At 42.8% G+C, this 19,228-nt stretch overlaps 2 protein-coding genes across 2 annotated transcripts; both read left to right on the top strand.

Moving 5' to 3' along the window:
• The first annotated feature begins 1,557 nt into the window (after positions 1-1,557).
• Positions 1,558-8,091, top strand: LOC121572098 (5,6-dihydroxyindole-2-carboxylic acid oxidase). Its single transcript, XM_041884004.2, has 7 exons — positions 1,558-2,121; positions 2,775-3,097; positions 3,816-4,020; positions 4,646-4,813; positions 5,245-5,424; positions 5,775-5,921; positions 7,313-8,091. Exons 1-7 carry the CDS (start codon positions 1,767-1,769, stop codon positions 7,501-7,503), a joined length of 1,569 nt encoding a protein of 522 aa, XP_041739938.2. The 5' UTR covers positions 1,558-1,766; the 3' UTR covers positions 7,504-8,091.
• A 712-nt stretch (positions 8,092-8,803) lies between these two features.
• LOC121572099 (leucine rich adaptor protein 1-like) lies at positions 8,804-13,618 on the top strand. Its single transcript, XM_041884005.2, has 2 exons — positions 8,804-9,416; positions 11,887-13,618. Exons 1-2 carry the CDS (start codon positions 9,207-9,209, stop codon positions 12,283-12,285), a joined length of 609 nt encoding a protein of 202 aa, XP_041739939.1. The 5' UTR covers positions 8,804-9,206; the 3' UTR covers positions 12,286-13,618.
• Positions 13,619-19,228: the final 5,610 nt, after the last annotated feature.

Raw genomic sequence — 19,228 nt, 5'->3', positions numbered from 1 at the left:
AAAGCTAAAAACCTGCCATTTAACTTTTTTTTCCCCAGCTCTCAACTGATATTTTCGCCCAACTCTCTCTCAACCCGTAGCACCGAGAAAAATGGCCCTTCGCTAATTAGGAGGAGTTCACCCTCCTGAGGAGGAGGAAACCATACACATCCTAGTTATTATGAAATAATGACTCCTAATTAGTGCAACTAAACAACTGCTGTCTGTATTCAGAGATGTCCTCGGAATAACCCACTGCCAAGCAAACAGTATAATGTGGGAAACTTTTAATATATTCCTTGCAGGTTATGTTTTGACCTTTTTGTGATTTATGTATTGTGATGTTCTTTTAGGTTAATATCACAATGAACTCTGCTGGTGTCTTCTCAATGTGTTCCAAATGCATGGAACTCCACAGACCTTCTAACTGTAAGTCGCTCTGGATAAGAGCGTCTGCTAAATGACTAAAATGTAAATGTTAAAAGGGGAATAACTCGTGCTGATGACAATGCAGTCCCAACTAAAAGATCATTAACAATATGTAAATGCAAACTGGCTATGAAGCCATCAGCTGAGAGTTGGGATAAAAAGGTCCTGAATGCTCTCCATTCCCAGAGGCAAAAGTAGCATGTGGTCTGTAAGAGTTATAAAACTAGAATTCTTCACTATGCTGTGCGGCCACCATCACAATGGCCTCAAAGGATTCTTGGCTCAAATGAAGAGGGAATGATTGGAGCCTGGGAGGAAAGGGCAAGCCAGGGTGGAGGGGGTGCCGCCTGAGAAGTCAAATGACTTGGGTAGGATGATCACATTCCAACATGAACTCATGAACATGCATGTGTAAACAATTAGGGATTATCTAAAGGAGAGCTCATGCATTGCATACCTTTTATTATCTTTAACGTTGTATAAAAAGTTGTTTTATCTGTGCAAATAAATAACTGAAGTGAACTGATGGCACTAGGTATAATGAAACAAATGAGTGACAGTAAGCAATACATCATGAAGGACAATGTAACGTGTGAGAAAGTGACTTCTATTATTAAAATACTATTGTAATGATAGTTAGGCCTAAGTGGGCTCTTTTGCAATCACATCCAGATGAGTGGGTTGTATTAGCGATAAGGTCCACATAAATATATGTAGGCATAATAACATGTAAATATGGTTCCATTTTATTCCAAGTGACACTTAACTGTGTACTGTAGCAGGCCACAGTTGTTTTTTTGCATTGTAGGTCCTTTGATTTGTAATACCAATTTAGAGCAGTCACTCTAATTTGTGGATTTCAATGTGGCAATGTAATTTAAGTGTAATCCTTTTTGACAAAATGTGGTGAAATTAGTCCAGAAGTTCATAAACATTAATTGATGGGGTTAAAACTGGAGGACAGCATTAATTCAATAGCTTGCACAGGTGACATGCCAAATTATGTTTCACAGTAGGACTAGTAAAACGGTGTGCATGACTACCTAAACTCTATCCCTCTCAGTCTGGTGAGAAATGTGATGTGATCACGAGGAGATCAGAAATCCGGGCAGTCATGCGCTAATCCGGTATTTAAAGGCCAGGGTTTTACTTGGCTGGTGTTGGGGCAATTAGTACAAGAGGGTCGGGCCGCATGGAAAGACAAGTGCGCACTGAGTTGAAACAGAAAAGGAACTTTGAAGTGATGAGGTTACGAGTAAGGTACTGACTACTGTTAGTGTGATTGAAGAAAGAGAATTGTGTGATCCATCTTTCCATTTAACTAACTTTCTGTTGTGTCATTTTGCCTATTCGTGGCTATGTGGAAGTATGGCTTGTTGGTGCTCTTGGGCGCAGTGTTTGTGCGCGCGCAGTTTCCGAGGGAATGTGTGACTCCAGAGGTACTTCGGAGTGGTCAGTGTTGTCCATCCCCGTTTGGGGTCGCAAATGACGACTGTGGGTCCGCAACTGGACGTGGACAGTGCATTTCGATAGCGGCAGACGCAAGTGCACACGGCCCCCAGTACCCCCACGATGGACGGGATGACCGTGAACGTTGGCCCATCCGCTACTTCAATCGAACCTGCCAGTGCAACGGGAATTTCACCGGTTATAATTGTGGCCGTTGTAGGCATGGATTGGCCGGTTTAAACTGTGACCAACTGGTTGCTGTTGGTACGTTGTTGTTTTTTATCACCCTGGAAAACAAATAACCAAATGTCGCAGTTTCCATTACAAAATGATTTGATGTTTTTACGCAATTGAAACAGCATAGGGTTAATCATCTCAAATATGTGTCTCATTTTAGTGGAGTGGTAAATCTCACACTTAAACCAATTTAACTATGATCAACAGTCCATATATCAGTTGAACAAAATAAGTAAATTATAGTCTACCACAAGCAACCTCTATACAAGGCACCGCCACACCGTACTTTACGCACGGCTGTTCAACTGGTTGAAAGCCACATATCTGCACAGATTATGGAAAGCATACAACACTTTAAAAATGACAAGGACACGAATGTCCATGGATTACATATAGTTGCATTTAATGTACGATATAATTACATGTTTGTCTCGAATTCAGGCAATGGTGTAGGCCTATGCATAAAGGTTAACGGTACTCTGGATAGGCTGCCTGCCCTATCTATACCCAATGGGCACAGACGTCAATTCAAAGTCCATTCCACGTTGGTTCAACGTAATTTCATTGGAATTACGTGGAAACAACGTTGATTCAACCAGTGTGTGCCCAGTGGGTAATTTCTCAATTTCTTCCCACAAAAGAATGTGCTCATTAACGCATGACTGGTTTTAATCCTTCAGTCCGGAGAAACGTGATGCAGCTCAGTGTGGATCAGAAGCGAGCTTTCGTGACCGCGCTGGACCAGGCCAAGAGCACCGTGCACCCGGACATTGTAATCGCTACGCGGCGGTACCAGGAGGTCTTCGGGCCCGATGGAAACACCCCGCAGTTTGAGAACATCACCATCTACAATTACTTTGTGTGGACCCACTACTATTCGGTCAGCAAGACCTTCTTGGGGACTGGCCAGCCGAGCTTTGGCGGAGTCGACTTCTCTCATGAAGGTCCCGGTTTTGTGACCTGGCACAGGTTTCACCTGCTCCAACTTGAGCGCGACATGCAGGTGAGATGGGGTACCGGCAATATGTAACTGTATACATGTAAAATATTAACTGAAATAGTACATCATAATGCAAATAACTTTTTTGTAGTGTGCCAACCACTGGTATGGTTGATTATTAGATTGATATCACAGTCTAATAGGCCATCATCTAATGCTATTATGGATTTTCACCACCAGCCAAATCCATTTGAATCTGTATTTATTGCCCATCAATAGTCATTTCACTTTCCCTATTGTTTGTTGGAATTGGTGCCGCATTAAGGGTGAGGATATCTTTCCAGATGAAGCAATTTCCTGCCAAAATCAAGCAAGCTTAGCAGAAAATGTGCTTAGGCGTTACTAGTCTGAGCCTAGATTTCCCTTCTAATAGGGCACAACAGAGCATCTGTTGCCCAAGTTATTTATTGAATTAGTCCTTGGTGCATTACTGACAAAGACTGTTTATTGTTTTTAAGGATCATTATCTTATTCATTATCTTGGCATAACCATATATTAGGCTTTAGCAATAAAGGCAAATCATTGTTTCATACAACTAAATAAATAAAATCAGTTGCAACTAAATATTGAGATTGTTTGATCAATGGGATGGAAATAATGCAGGCACTACTCCTCTATGCCCATTTGTAACTGTTTTAATTGCAGTTTAAGGGGTTTCTAATTGCACAATACGATTATTATATCGTATATTAATTCTTTCTTACCCTACTTTCAATTTAGGATATGCTGCAAGACCCGTCCTTTGCCCTGCCCTACTGGAACTTTGCCATTGGTGGAAGCACCTGTGACATCTGCACAGATGACCTATTGGGAGCGAGGAGCAACCTCGATATGAATTCCATCAGCACCAACTCCATCTTCTCCAACTGGAGGGTGATCTGTGAGAGTGTGGAGGACTATGATACACTGGGGACCATCTGCAACAGTAAGCCTTTCGTAGTGCACTCATATCCTTCCAAGTTTTAAAGAGAACGCCCTATATGGTGGGTAGAAGTTGCCAGTAGGCACAGATGTTAAAATGTGTAAAAGTAACTGAGATTATAGAAACATACTCAGCAAAGTTGACAAATGACCAGAACATCAAGGGACATGTAGAGCCCCTTTGAGCAACTTCACCATTCCATATTGTGATACCTGCTGATTAATACATTGCTTACGCCTGGTTCACTGTTAATAAGTGCTGTTGCTGTTGGTGCAACACATTGTCAGAACACTAGGGGAAGCAGTGAGCTTGTCATCTGCCCAACATTAGTCCTCAAGCACTAGCTCCATCTCAATTCATCTTTCCTCGATTCCTTGCATCCTCTCTCCTCGTCACCTCAAAAACCCATCAGAGAATAAGGTTCAAAGTTGAGGGTCCTTCTCCTCCAATAGGGTGATTTCCAGAAGGATGGAAGAAAGGAAGAAAGAAAAGAAAGATCTAAATAGTATTTAAACATGGCCCTGGTGTGTCCTTCAGCACTTCCCAACTTCCCACGCCTATTTATTATTCCCTTTAGTAACCCAGGTTACTGAGACCCCTCTTAACCCTCTACTCTGTCTCCACCCAGACACTGAGACCACACCCATCAGGAGGAACCCAGCTGGTAACGTGGCCCGCCCCATGGTGCAGCGTCTCCCTGAGCCTCAGGACGTGGCAGACTGCCTGCAGGTGAACAGCTTTGACACCCCTCCCTACTACTCCACCTCTTCAGAGAGCTTCAGGAACACCATCGAGGGTGAGTGGTTATTGCTGGACTACACAAATAGATATAGTCATTCACATTGAAACAAAAAGATATCACTACACTTCCTGTAGTGTACTGTACATATGCTCACACTGAACGTTGAGGTTTGTTGTGCATGCTGACACTCACCCAGACGCACGCACACACACACACACTCACACACAACAGAGTGCATTCTGTTCTGTCCCGAGCAGGGTGCGAACCAACAACCTTCTACACACGATAAAACACGCAACTCAAAGCCAACTGTCTTAGCTGACAGAGCAAGAGACTAGTCACTCTGAGATATTTAGATCTCAGGGAAGGTTTGACGTCACCCATTTCACTGGTGTACTCCTGCCAACATGCTACCGGCGAGTTTCACATCCACTGCACACAGTTTCCTGTATTTAATCCACAAGCTACATGTGGTGTGTGCACAGGATATAGCGCCCCCCAGGGAAACTACGACCCAGTGGTACGGAGCCTCCACAACCTGGCCCACCTGTTTCTGAACGGAACAGGCGGACAGACCCACCTCTCGCCCAACGACCCCATCTTCGTGCTGCTCCACACTTTCACCGACGCCATCTTTGACGAGTGGCTCAGGAGGCACGCCCCTGGTAACGGATCCCATCCTACTATCAATCTCATGTTCAATATCTGATCTATTGTCTTCATATAATAATAATAATAATAATAATAATAATAATAATAATAATAATAATGTAATGTCTTTGTCTGTGCTTGCTTGTCTGAAGATATGATGTTCTTCCATCCTCTGTGTATTTGTTGACTAAGCGGTACAGGCCACTTTTTATCTTGTATTTACTTCTAAATTACATGGTAAAATGGTAATTACACAACAATTACATGATTACTATGCACCATTTGTTTAGCTCTGGCAGGCTTTTCTCTTTGTACGTCAGCGGCACATGTTCATAAGCTGACTCTTAACTGATACATTTTGCAGATTTGGCAGTCTATCCTTCAGAGAATGCCCCCATTGGTCACAACAGGGGGTACAACATGGTTCCCTTTTGGCCTCCAGTGACCAACGCTGAGATGTTTCTTACAGCCCCAGAGAACCTTGGCTACTCCTACGAGGCCGAATGGCCAGGTGTGTATAATGTCAATATAAATACAGGCGGAATGGCCAGGGTGTGTATAATGTCAATATAAATACAGGCTGAATGGCCAGGTGTGTATAATGTCAATATAAATACAGGCTGAATGGCCAGGTGTGTATAATGTCAATATAAATACATTATGGATATTTGTCTTATCTATTATATACAGTCAGGTCCGGAATAATTGGAACCCTTGATAAAGATGAGCAAAAAAGACTGTATAAAATAAATAATACAAATACTGAGCTATATTGAATGGGGAAAAAAAGGGAAATTATATATTTTATACTAATACAGTTAGAAAGAGATTTTGTTTAGAAAGTAATAGATCCACCACCATATTTTAAAGTAGGTATGTGGTTCTTTTCTACTTATGCATCCTTATTTCGACGCCAAATCCACCACTGGTGTGCCTGGCCAAATAGCTTTATTTTAATGTCATTCAACAAATGTAAATGCCTGGAGTTTGCTAAACGGCATTGGCACTTGGGTTGGGACCGGTCTTATGGTCAGATGACATGCAAATCGAGCTCTTTAGGTACGCACACCAGTGGTGGGTTTGGCTTGTCAAATATGATGGTGGATCTTTGATGTTATGGGGCTATTTTGTTTCCACTGGTGCTGGAGTCCTTGTTAAGGTCAATGGCATCATGAACTTTACCCAGTACTAGGACATTTTAGCCAAAAAACGCGTTACCTCTGCCAGGAGGCTGAAACTTGGCCGGAAGTAGATATTCCAGCAAGACGATAACTCTAAGAACACACAAAAATCCACAAATAAATGGTTAATTGACCACAACATCTACATTTTGCAATAGCCATCTGTCTCCGGACATGAAACCCATTGAAAACCTGTGGTTTGAATTGAAGAGGGCAGTCCATAAGTGCAGACGAAGGATATCAATGATCTGGAAAGATTTTGTATGTAGGAATGGTCTAAGAACCTTCCCAAATGTGTTCTCCAATCTCAGAAAACATTTTAGGAAAAGGCTCAGTGCGTTACCCTCACAAGGTGAGGTATTTAAAGGTATTGAAAACGAGGTGCCAATACTTTTGATCCTCATTTTTGGGGGGGATAATATGACTTGTTAAACAAAATCTCTTTATCTGAACAATTGTATTAGTATAAAATAATATAATTGTCCCATTGTTTTGTAGCTCAGTTTTTATTTTATACAGTATTTTTTGCTCATATTTATCAAGGGTGCCAATAATTATGGACTTTATATGCAAAGTGGTCTGCTTGTTATGCTTACAGTTTCTTCAAATTAGCTATTTTGGTAAGAGTCCTTCTGTCTGTCTGTCCATCTGTCTCTTCGCGAGTTTCACATTCCATACAATGACGAATATAACTGTTATGAATCTTGTCTCGTCTCTATAGCTGCTCCTTTAACTTTGACCGAGATCATCACCATTGCCATCGTTTCGGCCCTGGTCGTCGTGGCTGTAATCTTTGCTGCCACCACATGTGCGGTGCGCTCCCCCTCCTACAGCAAACTGGAGGGCCGCCAGCCCCTGCTGGGAGAACAGTACCAACGGTACGACGACGAAAAAGGCCAATCCGTGGTCTGAGCTGTATGTGAAACTGCAGGGTTATGTTCGTTAGGGCACGCTTTTTGCAACAAAATCTCTGCAACATAAAATGAGCCCATCCCTGTTTCTGTCAATTTTCTTCCATTTGGTGCCTAATGAACCTGACCCAGGCTTAGCTGAGCGTCACATATTTTCATACTTTTGTATTGTAAGCAGCTATGTTTTCATCATTTCAAATTGAGTTCCAAGTGTGGTAGAATATGCATCACAAACTGTATTCTGGGAGTGGACAAATGTTGTCGATGGAGGGTGTGGGTTGAATTAGGGGTGTTAATGCTGGTCTGGAACAAAAACCTGCACACTGTGGTCCTCCCATTGCCAAGTTTTACCACCACTGCTGACTGCTGTAGTACATAATTTTGAATCTTATTGATTGTATCACTCATTCTACTGTTAGTTACATTACAGAGTGCCTTGACCTGTATAACTATAGATTCTGAGTATAACTATAGATTCTGTAAATGTGTAAACATATTTCAATTTATTTGAATCCTTTTGTGTTCAAAATGGAATTTTTTATTCCATTGAAAAAATTTGATGATTAAACAAAATAAAAGGTTAAAAATGTGTCTTGCAATATTATAATTTCTGCAACATTTGTGGAGTGCAATGTCATGATTCATACACATTTACTCTTCTTATGTGCCTTGACAGCTACGGGCAAATTACTATGTGGACAAAGTAGAAACAAATAGAATAGGAAAAACGAAAGGATCCTTGTCTGAACCAAATCATATTTCAGTTGTATAGCCTACTTTGCCACTCTTGTGTAGGTAATGTCAATTCTCATGAATTGCCACAAGGGGGTAGAAGTGTGAAGTCCAATACGACTTCAAAAAAAGAGTCAATCAGGGCTAAATTAATTTGTGTTGCTTTGAAGAAATATATCATCATTAATCAGGTCAAATGTTGGTTAATGTGTTTGCTTTAAAGCCGTTTAATATAGCTTTTTAAAATGTATTGATTTTATTATGCTGGTGTAATAACAATGAGGCCACTAGGATGGCTACACAACATTGGTTTGAATTCAAATAAATTCAGCAAGAAAGACAGCTTACTGTAGCCTACTTTGCTGACATAAAATTGCAATTTAATCGTTTGTATGATTGAACTGATGATACTGATGAAAATACTGTAGGCTACCATATGGGTATATTTTGTACACAATAAGCAAAAATATACAATGCGGCAATTGCCTTATCATTACGGCAAACAGGCGTAGTTTTATAATCCAACCTGTCCGGGGTGTAAGGTTTCAGTCATATAAACTGTGGTTGAGCAGCACGCCGTCATCCTACGGAGCTGCTCCTTGGTACGAATATTGTTTCAATGGTCACGGCTGACACCCCGGCGCAAGGGACTTCCAAACCTCTCATTTCACGTCTGTAGTGGCTTTGCTACAGTAATAACGGTGTTTGTTTCTATTTTGTTTTGGATTGTACTCTATATTTAGAGTTGGTGATAACATTTGGATTGGGCAACTGCGTTACTGTGCGCCTATGGATATAGCAGTCGCTTTCAACATCAGAACTCTCAGACCATCCAGGTTATGCCCTTTTCTTTGGACGTGAAATCAGTGGGAGTCATCAAACCACTGAACCCCATAATTTGCTCTCTGTTGTTCCTACTGCACGTAGCATATATATTTATTCGTTCGTTTATATTCTTACTGCAATTCTACCATGGAAGAGGACAGCGTGTTATCCGATTTTAAGGATATTGAGAAAAAGTTGGGTCGCAAAGTTCCTGAAAGTCTCATTCGTTCCCTGGCGGGAGGAAATCACCATCACGACAAACATGAGGATAGAAAACCGGCGACACCGAAGAACCGGTCGAACTCTGCTGACTTAAAACGACTGGAGAACAAGATGTTATTTTTGAAACAGGAAATGGTAGGCTAACTGGTTACCTTAAAGAACTATGTTCGTCTGTCCCTGTCGGGTCAGTGAGTTGTTTCATGCAGTAATGCTATAATAAAGTTTTTGAATATGGAAGCAAACATCCAAATCGGCAATTCGGACCCCGGCTTTTTCAAGTCAGTTCACTGCTCCTTCAAAACCATTCTGTATATTCATTTGCTGCATTGCATTAAGTGCAATTTACCCAATCTACACAAGATAACAAAAAGTATTTTAGCTGCAGTAGTCTAGTTGTTGCTGCTGTTTGCTTTATTGGAACTTGGACGTTAGTTCACTGACCTGTGATATCATAATTCAACATGTTATGCAGTAACTTCCAGAAACCTAATGGCAATCCACCTTTATTGCCATTGTGTTCATAGGTTATACTTTTGGCTTCTCAGAAGTTTATGGTTGACTTATAATGCAGCCTGGTCGCAAGGCATTGGAAATACGTATATAATAGTGAGTGACATGTCTCTTTTATGTTAGTGCAGTAGGACATTGACTTGCACTGTAACTCTATCATCAGAAATAGAAGTAGGATATACACTATATGCTACAGTTTTTTTTTGCCGTATTTTTGGCCTGTCATTTGACGCATAACAAGACAATAGGAGTCGGTGTCACACTCCCAGAACTATCAACATTGGCCTACCTCTTAAATAACCAAATGTATTGACTATTGCGCTATAAATCTATTGATTTAGTGATGTTTCTCACCCTCTCTCAGCAACAGGTGTGATGCCACCCAGTTGGTGAAAGCCATTCACACTTGCTCTCTACACACAACAACAATGCATAGTCCAGTATCAGGCAGGCAGACAATTCTCACCTCAATTAACTCTCACTTACACAAATTCCAAACTCAACAAAAATACAGGAGGATAGCCTGGAATCCAAATTCATTCACTTGGATTCCAGGCTACCAATAGCCTTGTCTTTGACCCACCGTATTGAGGAGACCCCCACCCCTTAAGGCTTAAGGTCAGTTGTGGCATTAGGACCGTTGAACAGATGGTCAAATTGACCGAGTTTGTACAGAAGGGGACTGCGTCGTTGCCTGGTTGACCAACTAAAAAAAATACCCCTCTCATGTGAGTTTCCATGTTGAGGTCATTGAAAGGGTGATTCATAATACGATCATGATGACAGGCCTAGTAAACTATAATAATAGAGAAGATATCCACCCAAGAGTCCATTTTGCCGGACACAAAGGCATATCGTGATGGAGGAAAGCTAGTCTTTGGGTTCTGACTGGACAGTCAAAAATGATATTGATGACAACACTGAAATGCATCCACCAAGCTCTTGGGAGTAAAGCAGAAAAATACCAGTTTTATTCCATTCAGTTTAATTAAATGTAAGACAAGTGTAGACTGCTGTGCTCCCTACTATAGTGAATGGCACATTTGGGCCATCTAAGGCTTTTGTGCTGCTGTCACTTCTTCAATCCAATTAGGCTGCTTTTCTCTTGGCCATTTGGCTAACCGGCTGGTTCACTTTACAATATACATAGAGGTATTAACAGTTGGTCAAATCTGTATAGGATTGACCTGTATTGCCTATAACTCCCATTTTAGACAAATGCCCAGAATAATGTAACTTGTTTTAAACAAGAGTTAAAAACTTTAATCGTAAGTAAGTATTGTTGGATGCTAAATCAATTAAGTTCAATATCAATGACTAACAAACTAAAACGAAAGCAGCAGTAAATCACATTAGCTATACCGATCTTGTGATTCACCACACCATTCAAGCCAACTTTAATTGACACTGCTAATGCTACTGTAAAATTCCACTATGCTCTGGCTCGACGTCTGTGCACACATAAAGGACAGGTTATATCCGTAAAGCAAACACTGGCAGCATTATGACTTAAACGGGGCCTGTCGCGATCCACTCCCAAGAAAGTGCTCTGTTTTATAGCCAGCCAGCTGTCCGGAACATTGTATGAGCCTTGTCAACCACCATCTGGCATAATGCTTTTTGACTGGCTAGAGACTGCTGCCACTGACTGTCCATTGGCGTAAATGGCTGTCTATTTGTCGCTAGTAGCCAGGGGGAATCTTTCTGAATGAGACCATAGGCTACCCTCTATTGGGGTTGTCATGGTGAAGTGATAAATCAATGGTGGTACTGTATGGGTATCAGGGTGAGAATGTCCTGCTATGCCCTCACAGGCCATGCTGTTACATGCCAAGGATGGAATGACTTCCTGTGGCATGCTGTTTTTGTTTTACCTTGGTCTTTGTCCAGGATAGTTTTTTTCCAGCTTTACTTTGCCAACTCAAAATACATGCTGGTGATGTTCTTCTCACAATAATGGAATAGGACAGCAATGTATTTAGAAAACAAACAACATTTTAGGCCTAATTGTTGGAAGTGTGTTGTGTGTAAAAAATAAAATAAAATCTATAATAACAAAGTCCTAAAATGAATCTCCTTCTAACCCAAAATGCAGGCCCACCTCCGTGCCATCGATGTCAAGCTGATGCAGCAGCTTATGTCAATCAACGAGGGCATCGAATCCATCAAATGGGTGATGGAGGACAAGGGGGGCATAGCCAGTCGTGAAAGCAGCCTGACGGGCAGCCTGTACAGCTTAACGGACAGCGAGGATGACACCTCTTCACGCGGCAGCATCACCAGTCTGCATGATGGAAACAGTGATGGACTGGACGGGATATCCGTGGGCAGTTATCTGGATACGTTGGATGAGTTAGCCGAGGACCTTCCAGACCACCCTTCTCCAACGGACCTTGATCCTTTCTCAGATAAACCAATTATAGAGGACAAGACTTTCAGCAAGCCACCAATGCGACTCAAAGTGGATTCCGATGAGTACTATTGCTTTGGATAGCGATGCGTGGCTATGGGGCTAATACCAACGCAGGCAAAGACCACAGGGTTATTTTACCTAGCATTGTCAATGAGTTGGCATGGTAATAGTTCATTAGAAATGTTTCATAAGTTGTCTAGTTCATTGTGTTCGCTGTGTGAAATATAGCGCATGGATGTTTCCCTTGATGATCTGTGTTATTTTCCTGCTGCTAAGTGTTCTACAGTGATGTCACAGTGACATTTAAGTGGGTTTACAAGGGGCAAATACTCAGTTGTGCTATTTTGTATCTTAAAACCAAATTCCTTTTTGTCTTTGATGCATTTACAACTCACTAAACCCAAAAAGTAATGCTAAGTAGTGCACTCTCATCCTCATCATCTTTGGTGTTGCGTTCGAGTGCTCTCACCAAGACCCTCCCCTTGAATCCTCCAGGAGCGTTGAGGCGACACTTTGAGTGGGAATCTAACTTACAAATGTAACCTTTAAGAAGTATTTTGTTGTTTGTTTTGATGTTTAAACGACACGACTGAATTGGCAAAAATGTGATGTGTTTTTCACAAAATGTTCATTCAGTGCACTCTGACTGTACTCCTAAGAGTCTGATACCTCAGTGTCTTGTTTTCTTTTTCACTTAGATACCATGTCTTTGGTTAGCCGTTCATCCATCTGAACTAAGTTAATGTAGTAGATAAGGAATTTGTGGTAATTTGGAGCATTAGGGGTTCCATGCGGAGACATCGGCTGGACTGGTTTAATGGGGCAGAAATACTGTTTTCCCTCATCTAGAGGTTGTATCATTCAAGTGCAATTTGCGAACATGCCAAATCACTGTATTTTAGCTCATCTACTAAATATGAAAGCTATCAAAATAAAACATTGATTTTGACAGTTATATGCTTACATATTAAACATTGGACAGGTACATTTGTTCTTGCTTGCTTTTTTATTTAGACAAACGGCAGTCAAATCGCCATGCCGACAGGGTTATTATTTTACTATTTTTGCTTTGTTTTACCACAAGAGATTAATTGCAAACCAGTTACAAAGCGGAAATATTTAAGTTCACAACACTCGGTTAATTGAATTACTAGATAGTATTTGTTGTTCACGGTTTATAACTTAATGTTGAACTAGTCAACTAGTTAATGACTGGTAACTGACAAAAGTCAAGTACAAAAGTAATGCCATTTATTTCTGTTCAATGGTGATTTAGCTTTAAATTCCACTTTCTGTGTTGATTCACATTAGTGTTGTTTCATGCAGCCTACTTTTTAATATTGTAATTTATTGTTTTTATTGGTGTTGTTGAAAGGTTTGTTGGGGAAAATAAATAATATATTGTGATACTCTTCTTTCTCAGTTTCTGTATACAGTTGGTTTATTCTACAACTCACGCACACACACTGGTTCACACAATGGCCATTTTGTGGTAACATGCAATTAGTGGAGAGAATTGTTGGATTATTTATAAAGGCCACAGAAGCGATCATATGCACATTTTTATGATGAGGCAGTCTTGCTCCATTTTTGTCAGACTAGTGAAGTTTCAACATGTGGTAGTTTGACCAATGTACCATGGATAATTGTGCCCAGTTAGAGCTAGATTCTATCAGATCCGAGCTAGCCGACACCCGCATAGCGGTTGTTTTGGTGGTGTCGGAGGTGGAACTGGGTTAGAGCTGTCAAATCTACAATCGGCTCCTGGCATTATACCTAAAGCGGACATTGCCATTGGCTGCATGGAGTCGCATTAAGAGAAATCCCATGCAGCCTTGTTTACAAGTTCGAACACAGGAATGTGTGATGTAATCTACACCACCATTAGAATGATAGAAATCCTCATTATTTTGTTTAATAATTTTTCATTTTGAGTGTAATTATTTCTATATAGCCTACTCTTTCTCATTCTGAACTTCTAACAGGAGTGGGATGGGTGTGGCTTCCTGACACTGATCGCAAGAGCAGCTGCTCACCGATTTGGAAGCTCGAATGCAGTTACACCTCCGACACCGCCAAAATATCAGCTATGTGGGTGTCGGCTATCGCCGGTTAATGCTAGATCTGATAAAATCTAGGCCTACGTCTTTTAATCTCCACTATTTACTTGAAAAAACACAAAGCAAAGAGGGTGATTAATCTTCTAAATTAAGGAAATGGCAGTTAATTTTCTTCTTAAAGCCCTTTTAACTATTAATGGAAGGAAAACCATTTGGGATTACACTCGAGTGACGACTTAACTTCTCATAGACGAAGCATCATGTTACTAAACTAAACCTTGGGAATATTCATCACACAATATTATAGTCGGATCAAGTCAATAAAAACGAATGTACGTCAGAGAGAAGACAGAAACAGAAAAGGAATGCTAACCACATATATTTATGGCCATTTTAGTTAATCACGCTGGCTTGTTGGATGCTAAGGGGGATAATTGAATTTCAAGAATGGAGTGTGCATATAGAATATCATTATTGGAAAGCAAAGGCCCTTTTCGTACGATGAGCAGCCCCACTACATTCCAGTTCCCACACAGTGATGACATCACCATCTGCTCTATTTAACACTGCAGCTAACCCATATCACCTCTCTCAATTATTTTTTCTACGTTAAAGACAGCCATTGTGGTCACATACGCCTCTGTGAGTCACAGATAATTCTGAGGATGGGTAGCATGCAAAATAAATACAAATACCCTTGCAAGGGGTATAATAAAGTTTCATATTGGTTCAAATGACATGTTTTCCTTAACATTGGAGGTGCAGCGATTAGTGAAGAATCACCGTTAAAAACTGAAATCGGAAATGCATTGAATTGGTATTAATCACTGCATAAGGATTGGGATGAAAGTGTATGAATTGCAGTATGTCTCAGTTAATACCACAATGATTTGTATTTAGCTGCAGCATACACAATGCCTTGTGTGCTACATACTGTTTACCACTTTTATGATAGCTCTTTCACCTTCTTCAGCCTCACACCATATTGTCTGAGATCACACTGTACTGGCGTTAAGCAAGGGGAAAATTGAGCATACTGTTGATTCCCTTAACTTAACTATCCAACTAATTTCCCTGACTAAAAGAGCAAAGCAGCTTTATTTGGTTTACTTTGCCTTATCTCGGCTTCTTAGCGCCTTTGGCACACTTAAGCTGCCTGTCAAGACTAAACAAAGCCAAACGTACCACCCCAGAAAGCCTTTTTGAATGACAGTGTGACCTCTGTTTGACCATATTCAATTAGAAACAGACAATGTATGATCATTTGTTCATTATTTCCTGTCAATCAATCTTAACTTTGTCGCCACTGGCTATTCTTTGACTATCCCCTTCAGGGAAACGGAATGACTAGACCTAGTGGCTCATAAAGTAATTGGAGGATTTCAAGAAAGAAGAACAGGTTCCTCAGGTTGATTTGCTAATAACCCCTTCTATGCGTCAGAATTCCTGAGAGAAGGGCATGGTACACCACCCATGTACAGTTTGGGGTATTTTGTATTTCCAAGGCGAAGATTAAAAGCTTACTTTCTCTCCACGTGCTCGTATTCCTTTAGCACCTTTGTGACAAAAGATTCTAAGGCTCTCTCTTTCACATAATCATTCAGCATGTCAAGTCTCTCTCTCTCTAAATACTGACTCAGCTAAACATGGCCTTGGTTGCTGGTGCAAACAATGCAAAGACAAGGGCTTTCTTTGACACAGCATGGGGTTCGACAGTTTACTGTTCACCTTCAGCAGAGGCGCGTCACCCCAATGAATCACAGGGTGCACGTCCCCCTTCAAATTGATCAACTCTTAATGTAAGAATAGTGTCAACAGAAAAGTGGCAAATCTGATGTCGAAGAAAGGCTGGTTTTACATAATATATTTTGTTAGTGTAAAAAGGCCTGTTGAATCAAAATATAATTTTAAAGATTGAATTCGGTATTTACAGGCAGTATGGTTTCATTTCTTGCCTCTTTTACTTTCGGTTTTGTACACCAGTGTCACGAATTCAGCCGAGGCTGCTCCTCCTCCTTGCTCGGGCAGGCTTTGGCGTTCGTCGTCACCGGAGTACTAGCTGCCACCGATCTATGTTTCTGTGTTCTACTTGTTTTGTCTAATTTGCACACACCTGGTTCCAATTACGATAATTTGTTTCCCTATTTTACCCTCTGGTTCCCTCATGGTGTTGTGCGTGATTGTTCGTTGTTTTGTTGTCATTGACATGTTAGTCTGTATTTTCTTCCCTGTGTTTACTCTTGACAAGTAAAGTACGTTGTTGACTAAGTTCTGTGTCCTGCGCCTGACTCCGTCCTACCGCTACACACTGACGCATGACAGAATCACGCACCATTATGGAGTCAGCAGGTACATCCATTCCTCCAGGATCAGTGGAGGAACACATCCAGCAGCACTCGACCATGCTACAGACTCTTGGCACAGCCATGGATCGAGTGGTACAGACTATGGAGCGATGGGAGAGAGGTATTTTTTTTACACTTCCTTCCACTACAATTCACCCCAACACCTCAATTCACCCCACACCGCTGTCCACCCCTTCACCACCTGGATCCAGTGGGATTCGGCTCTCGCTCCCGAGGGCATATGATGGAACAGCTGCCGGGTGCCAGGGGTTCCTGCTCCAGGTGGAGCTCTACCTGGCGACCATCCACCCGGCTCCCTCGGGATATGAGAGAGTGTCCGCCCTCATCTCCTGTCTGTCGGGGAAAGCGCTCGAGTGGGCCAACGCTTAGTGGGGAGGAATAGACGCGACTTCAGGACCTTGGCAGCCAGCGTGGGATGGAATGAGAGGGCCCTAATCGACCATTACCGATGCAGCCTACGAGAGGGCATTCGTCGGGAGCTGGCCTGCAGGGACACCACCCTTAACCTGGACCAGCTGGTGGATTTATCGATACGACTGGATAACCTGTTGGCTACCCGCAGACGTCCGGATCAGGGTCCGTCCAGTCCATTCCCCAGCACTTCCGACCCTACACCGATGGAGCTCGGAGGTGCTGATCTAAGGGTGACCGGAAGGGGGGCTGTTTCTTGCACCAACTGTGGCCACAGAGGACACACTGCTGGTCGGTGCTGGAAAGGGTCCTCAGGGAGTCGAGGCAGCAGGCAGGGCACTGGTGGACCATCCCAGGAGTAGGCACCCGACTCACCCAGAGCTCCCTGTTGCGCACATGTGTGTTCACGTAGAATTTCCTGAGTTTTCCTGAGTTTTTATGGACCGTCTATTTGCACATAGATTAGGGATCCCTATTGTGCCTGTTGATGTGCCCTTCCCTATACATGCCTTAGATAGTCGCCCTTTAGGGTCAGGCCTGATTAGGGAGGTCACTCTGGATGAAAACGCAGGAGGGTCATGAGGAGAGAATTAGTCTCTTCCTGATCGATTCTCCTGCGTTTCCCGTGGTGTTGGGGCTTCCCTGGTTAGCCTCTCATGACGGCAATATTTTGTGGCCACAGAGGGCTCTCATAGGGATGGTCCCATCAGTGCTCGGGGAGGTGTGTAGGTGTTTCCGTAGGTGCAACTACGGTGGAGAGTCCAAACCAGGTCTCCACTATGCACATTCCTCCCGAATATGCCGATTTCGCTCTCGCCTTCTGTAAAAGGAAGGCGACTCAATTACCACCCCATTGACAGGGGGATTGTGCGATAAATATCCGGGAGGGCGCTGCACTTCCTCGGATTCACGTGTATCCTCTGTCACAGGAAGAGACGGCAGCTATGGAAACATATGTCTCCGAATCTCTGGGACAGGGATACATTCTGCCTTCCACTTCCCCTGCCTCCTCGAGTTTCTTTTTTGTGAAGAAGAAGGATGGAGGTTAATGCCCGTGCATTGACTATCGAGGTCTCAATCAGATAACTGTGAAGTACAGTTATCCACTACCTCTCATTGCTAGTATGACGGAGTCATTGCACGGGGCGCACTTCTTCACCAAATTGGATCTCAGGAGCGCGTACAACCTGGTGCGTATCCTGGGAAGGGGATGAGTGGAAGACGGCATTTAGTACCACCTCTGGGCACTATGAGTACCTCATCATGCCGTACGGGTTGATGAATGCTCCCTCAGTCTTCCAATCCTTTGTCAATGAGATTTTCAGGGACCTGCATGGACAGGGTGTAGTGGGGTATATAGATGATATTCTCATATACTCCGCTACACGAGCCGAGCATGTGTCCCTGGTGCGTAAGGTGCTTGGTCGACTGTTGGAACATGACCTGTACGTCAAGGCTGAGAAATGTCTGTTCTTTCAACAGTCCGTCTCCTTCTTAGGATACCGCCTGTCCGCGTCAGGGGTGGAGATGGAAAATGACCGCATTTCAACCGTGCGTAATTGGCCGACTCCAACCACGGTTAAGGAAGTGCAGCGATTCTTAGGGTTTGCCAACTACTACCGGAGGTTTATCTGTGGCTTTTGGTCAGGTAGCGGCTCCCATTACCTCCTTGCTGAAGGGGGGACCGGTGCGCCTGCAGTGGTCAGCTGAGGCGGACAGGGCTTTTGGTCACCTGAAGGCTCTGTTCTCCTCGGCTCTCGTGCTGGTTCATCCGGATCCCTCCTTGGCATTCATAGTCGAGGTGGACGCATCCGAGGCTGGGATAGGAGCTGTACTGTCTCAGCGCACGGGAACGCCACCAAAGCTCCGCCCCTGTGCTTTCTTTTCGAAGAAGCTCAGTCCGGCGGAGCGAAACTATGATGTGGGGGACCGGGAGCTGTTAGCTGTTGTTAAGGCTCTGAAGGCGTGGAGACATTGGCTTGAGGGGGCAAAACACCCTTTCCTCATTTGGACTGACCACTGCAATCTGGAGTACATCCGGGCGGCGAGGAGACTGAACACTCGCCAGGCAAGGTGGGCCATGTTTTTCACACGTTTTGTTTTCACCCTCTCGTACAGACCAGGTTCCCAGAATGCGGTCCAGGGAGCCCACTCCCATACTTCCGGCTTCTGGTGGCACCGGTGGTA

Source organism: Coregonus clupeaformis, chromosome 8 (genome assembly GCF_020615455.1).
Source record: "Coregonus clupeaformis isolate EN_2021a chromosome 8, ASM2061545v1, whole genome shotgun sequence".
NCBI classification, from domain to species: Eukaryota; Metazoa; Chordata; class Actinopteri; order Salmoniformes; family Salmonidae; genus Coregonus; species Coregonus clupeaformis.
The sequence above is the reverse complement of the archived record's forward strand: the minus strand, read 5'-3'. Positions and strand labels throughout refer to the sequence as shown.

What these genes read in the sequence shown, in the direction of transcription:
- LOC121572098 (XM_041884004.2), top strand. Translation starts at nt 1,767, where the DNA reads ATGTGGAAGTATGGCTTGTTGGTGCTCTTGGGCGCAGTGTTTGTGCGC. An exon ending in AACTTGAGCGCGACATGCAG is followed by an intron (nt 3,098 to 3,815) that starts GTGAGATGGGGT and finishes CTTTCAATTTAG; the next exon opens with GATATGCTGCAAGACCCGTC. An exon ending in GCTCAGGAGGCACGCCCCTG is followed by an intron (nt 5,425 to 5,774) that starts GTAACGGATCCC and finishes TACATTTTGCAG; the next exon opens with ATTTGGCAGTCTATCCTTCA.
- LOC121572099 (XM_041884005.2), top strand. Translation starts at nt 9,207, where the DNA reads ATGGAAGAGGACAGCGTGTTATCCGATTTTAAGGATATTGAGAAAAAG. An exon ending in TATTTTTGAAACAGGAAATG is followed by an intron (nt 9,417 to 11,886) that starts GTAGGCTAACTG and finishes CCCAAAATGCAG; the next exon opens with GCCCACCTCCGTGCCATCGA.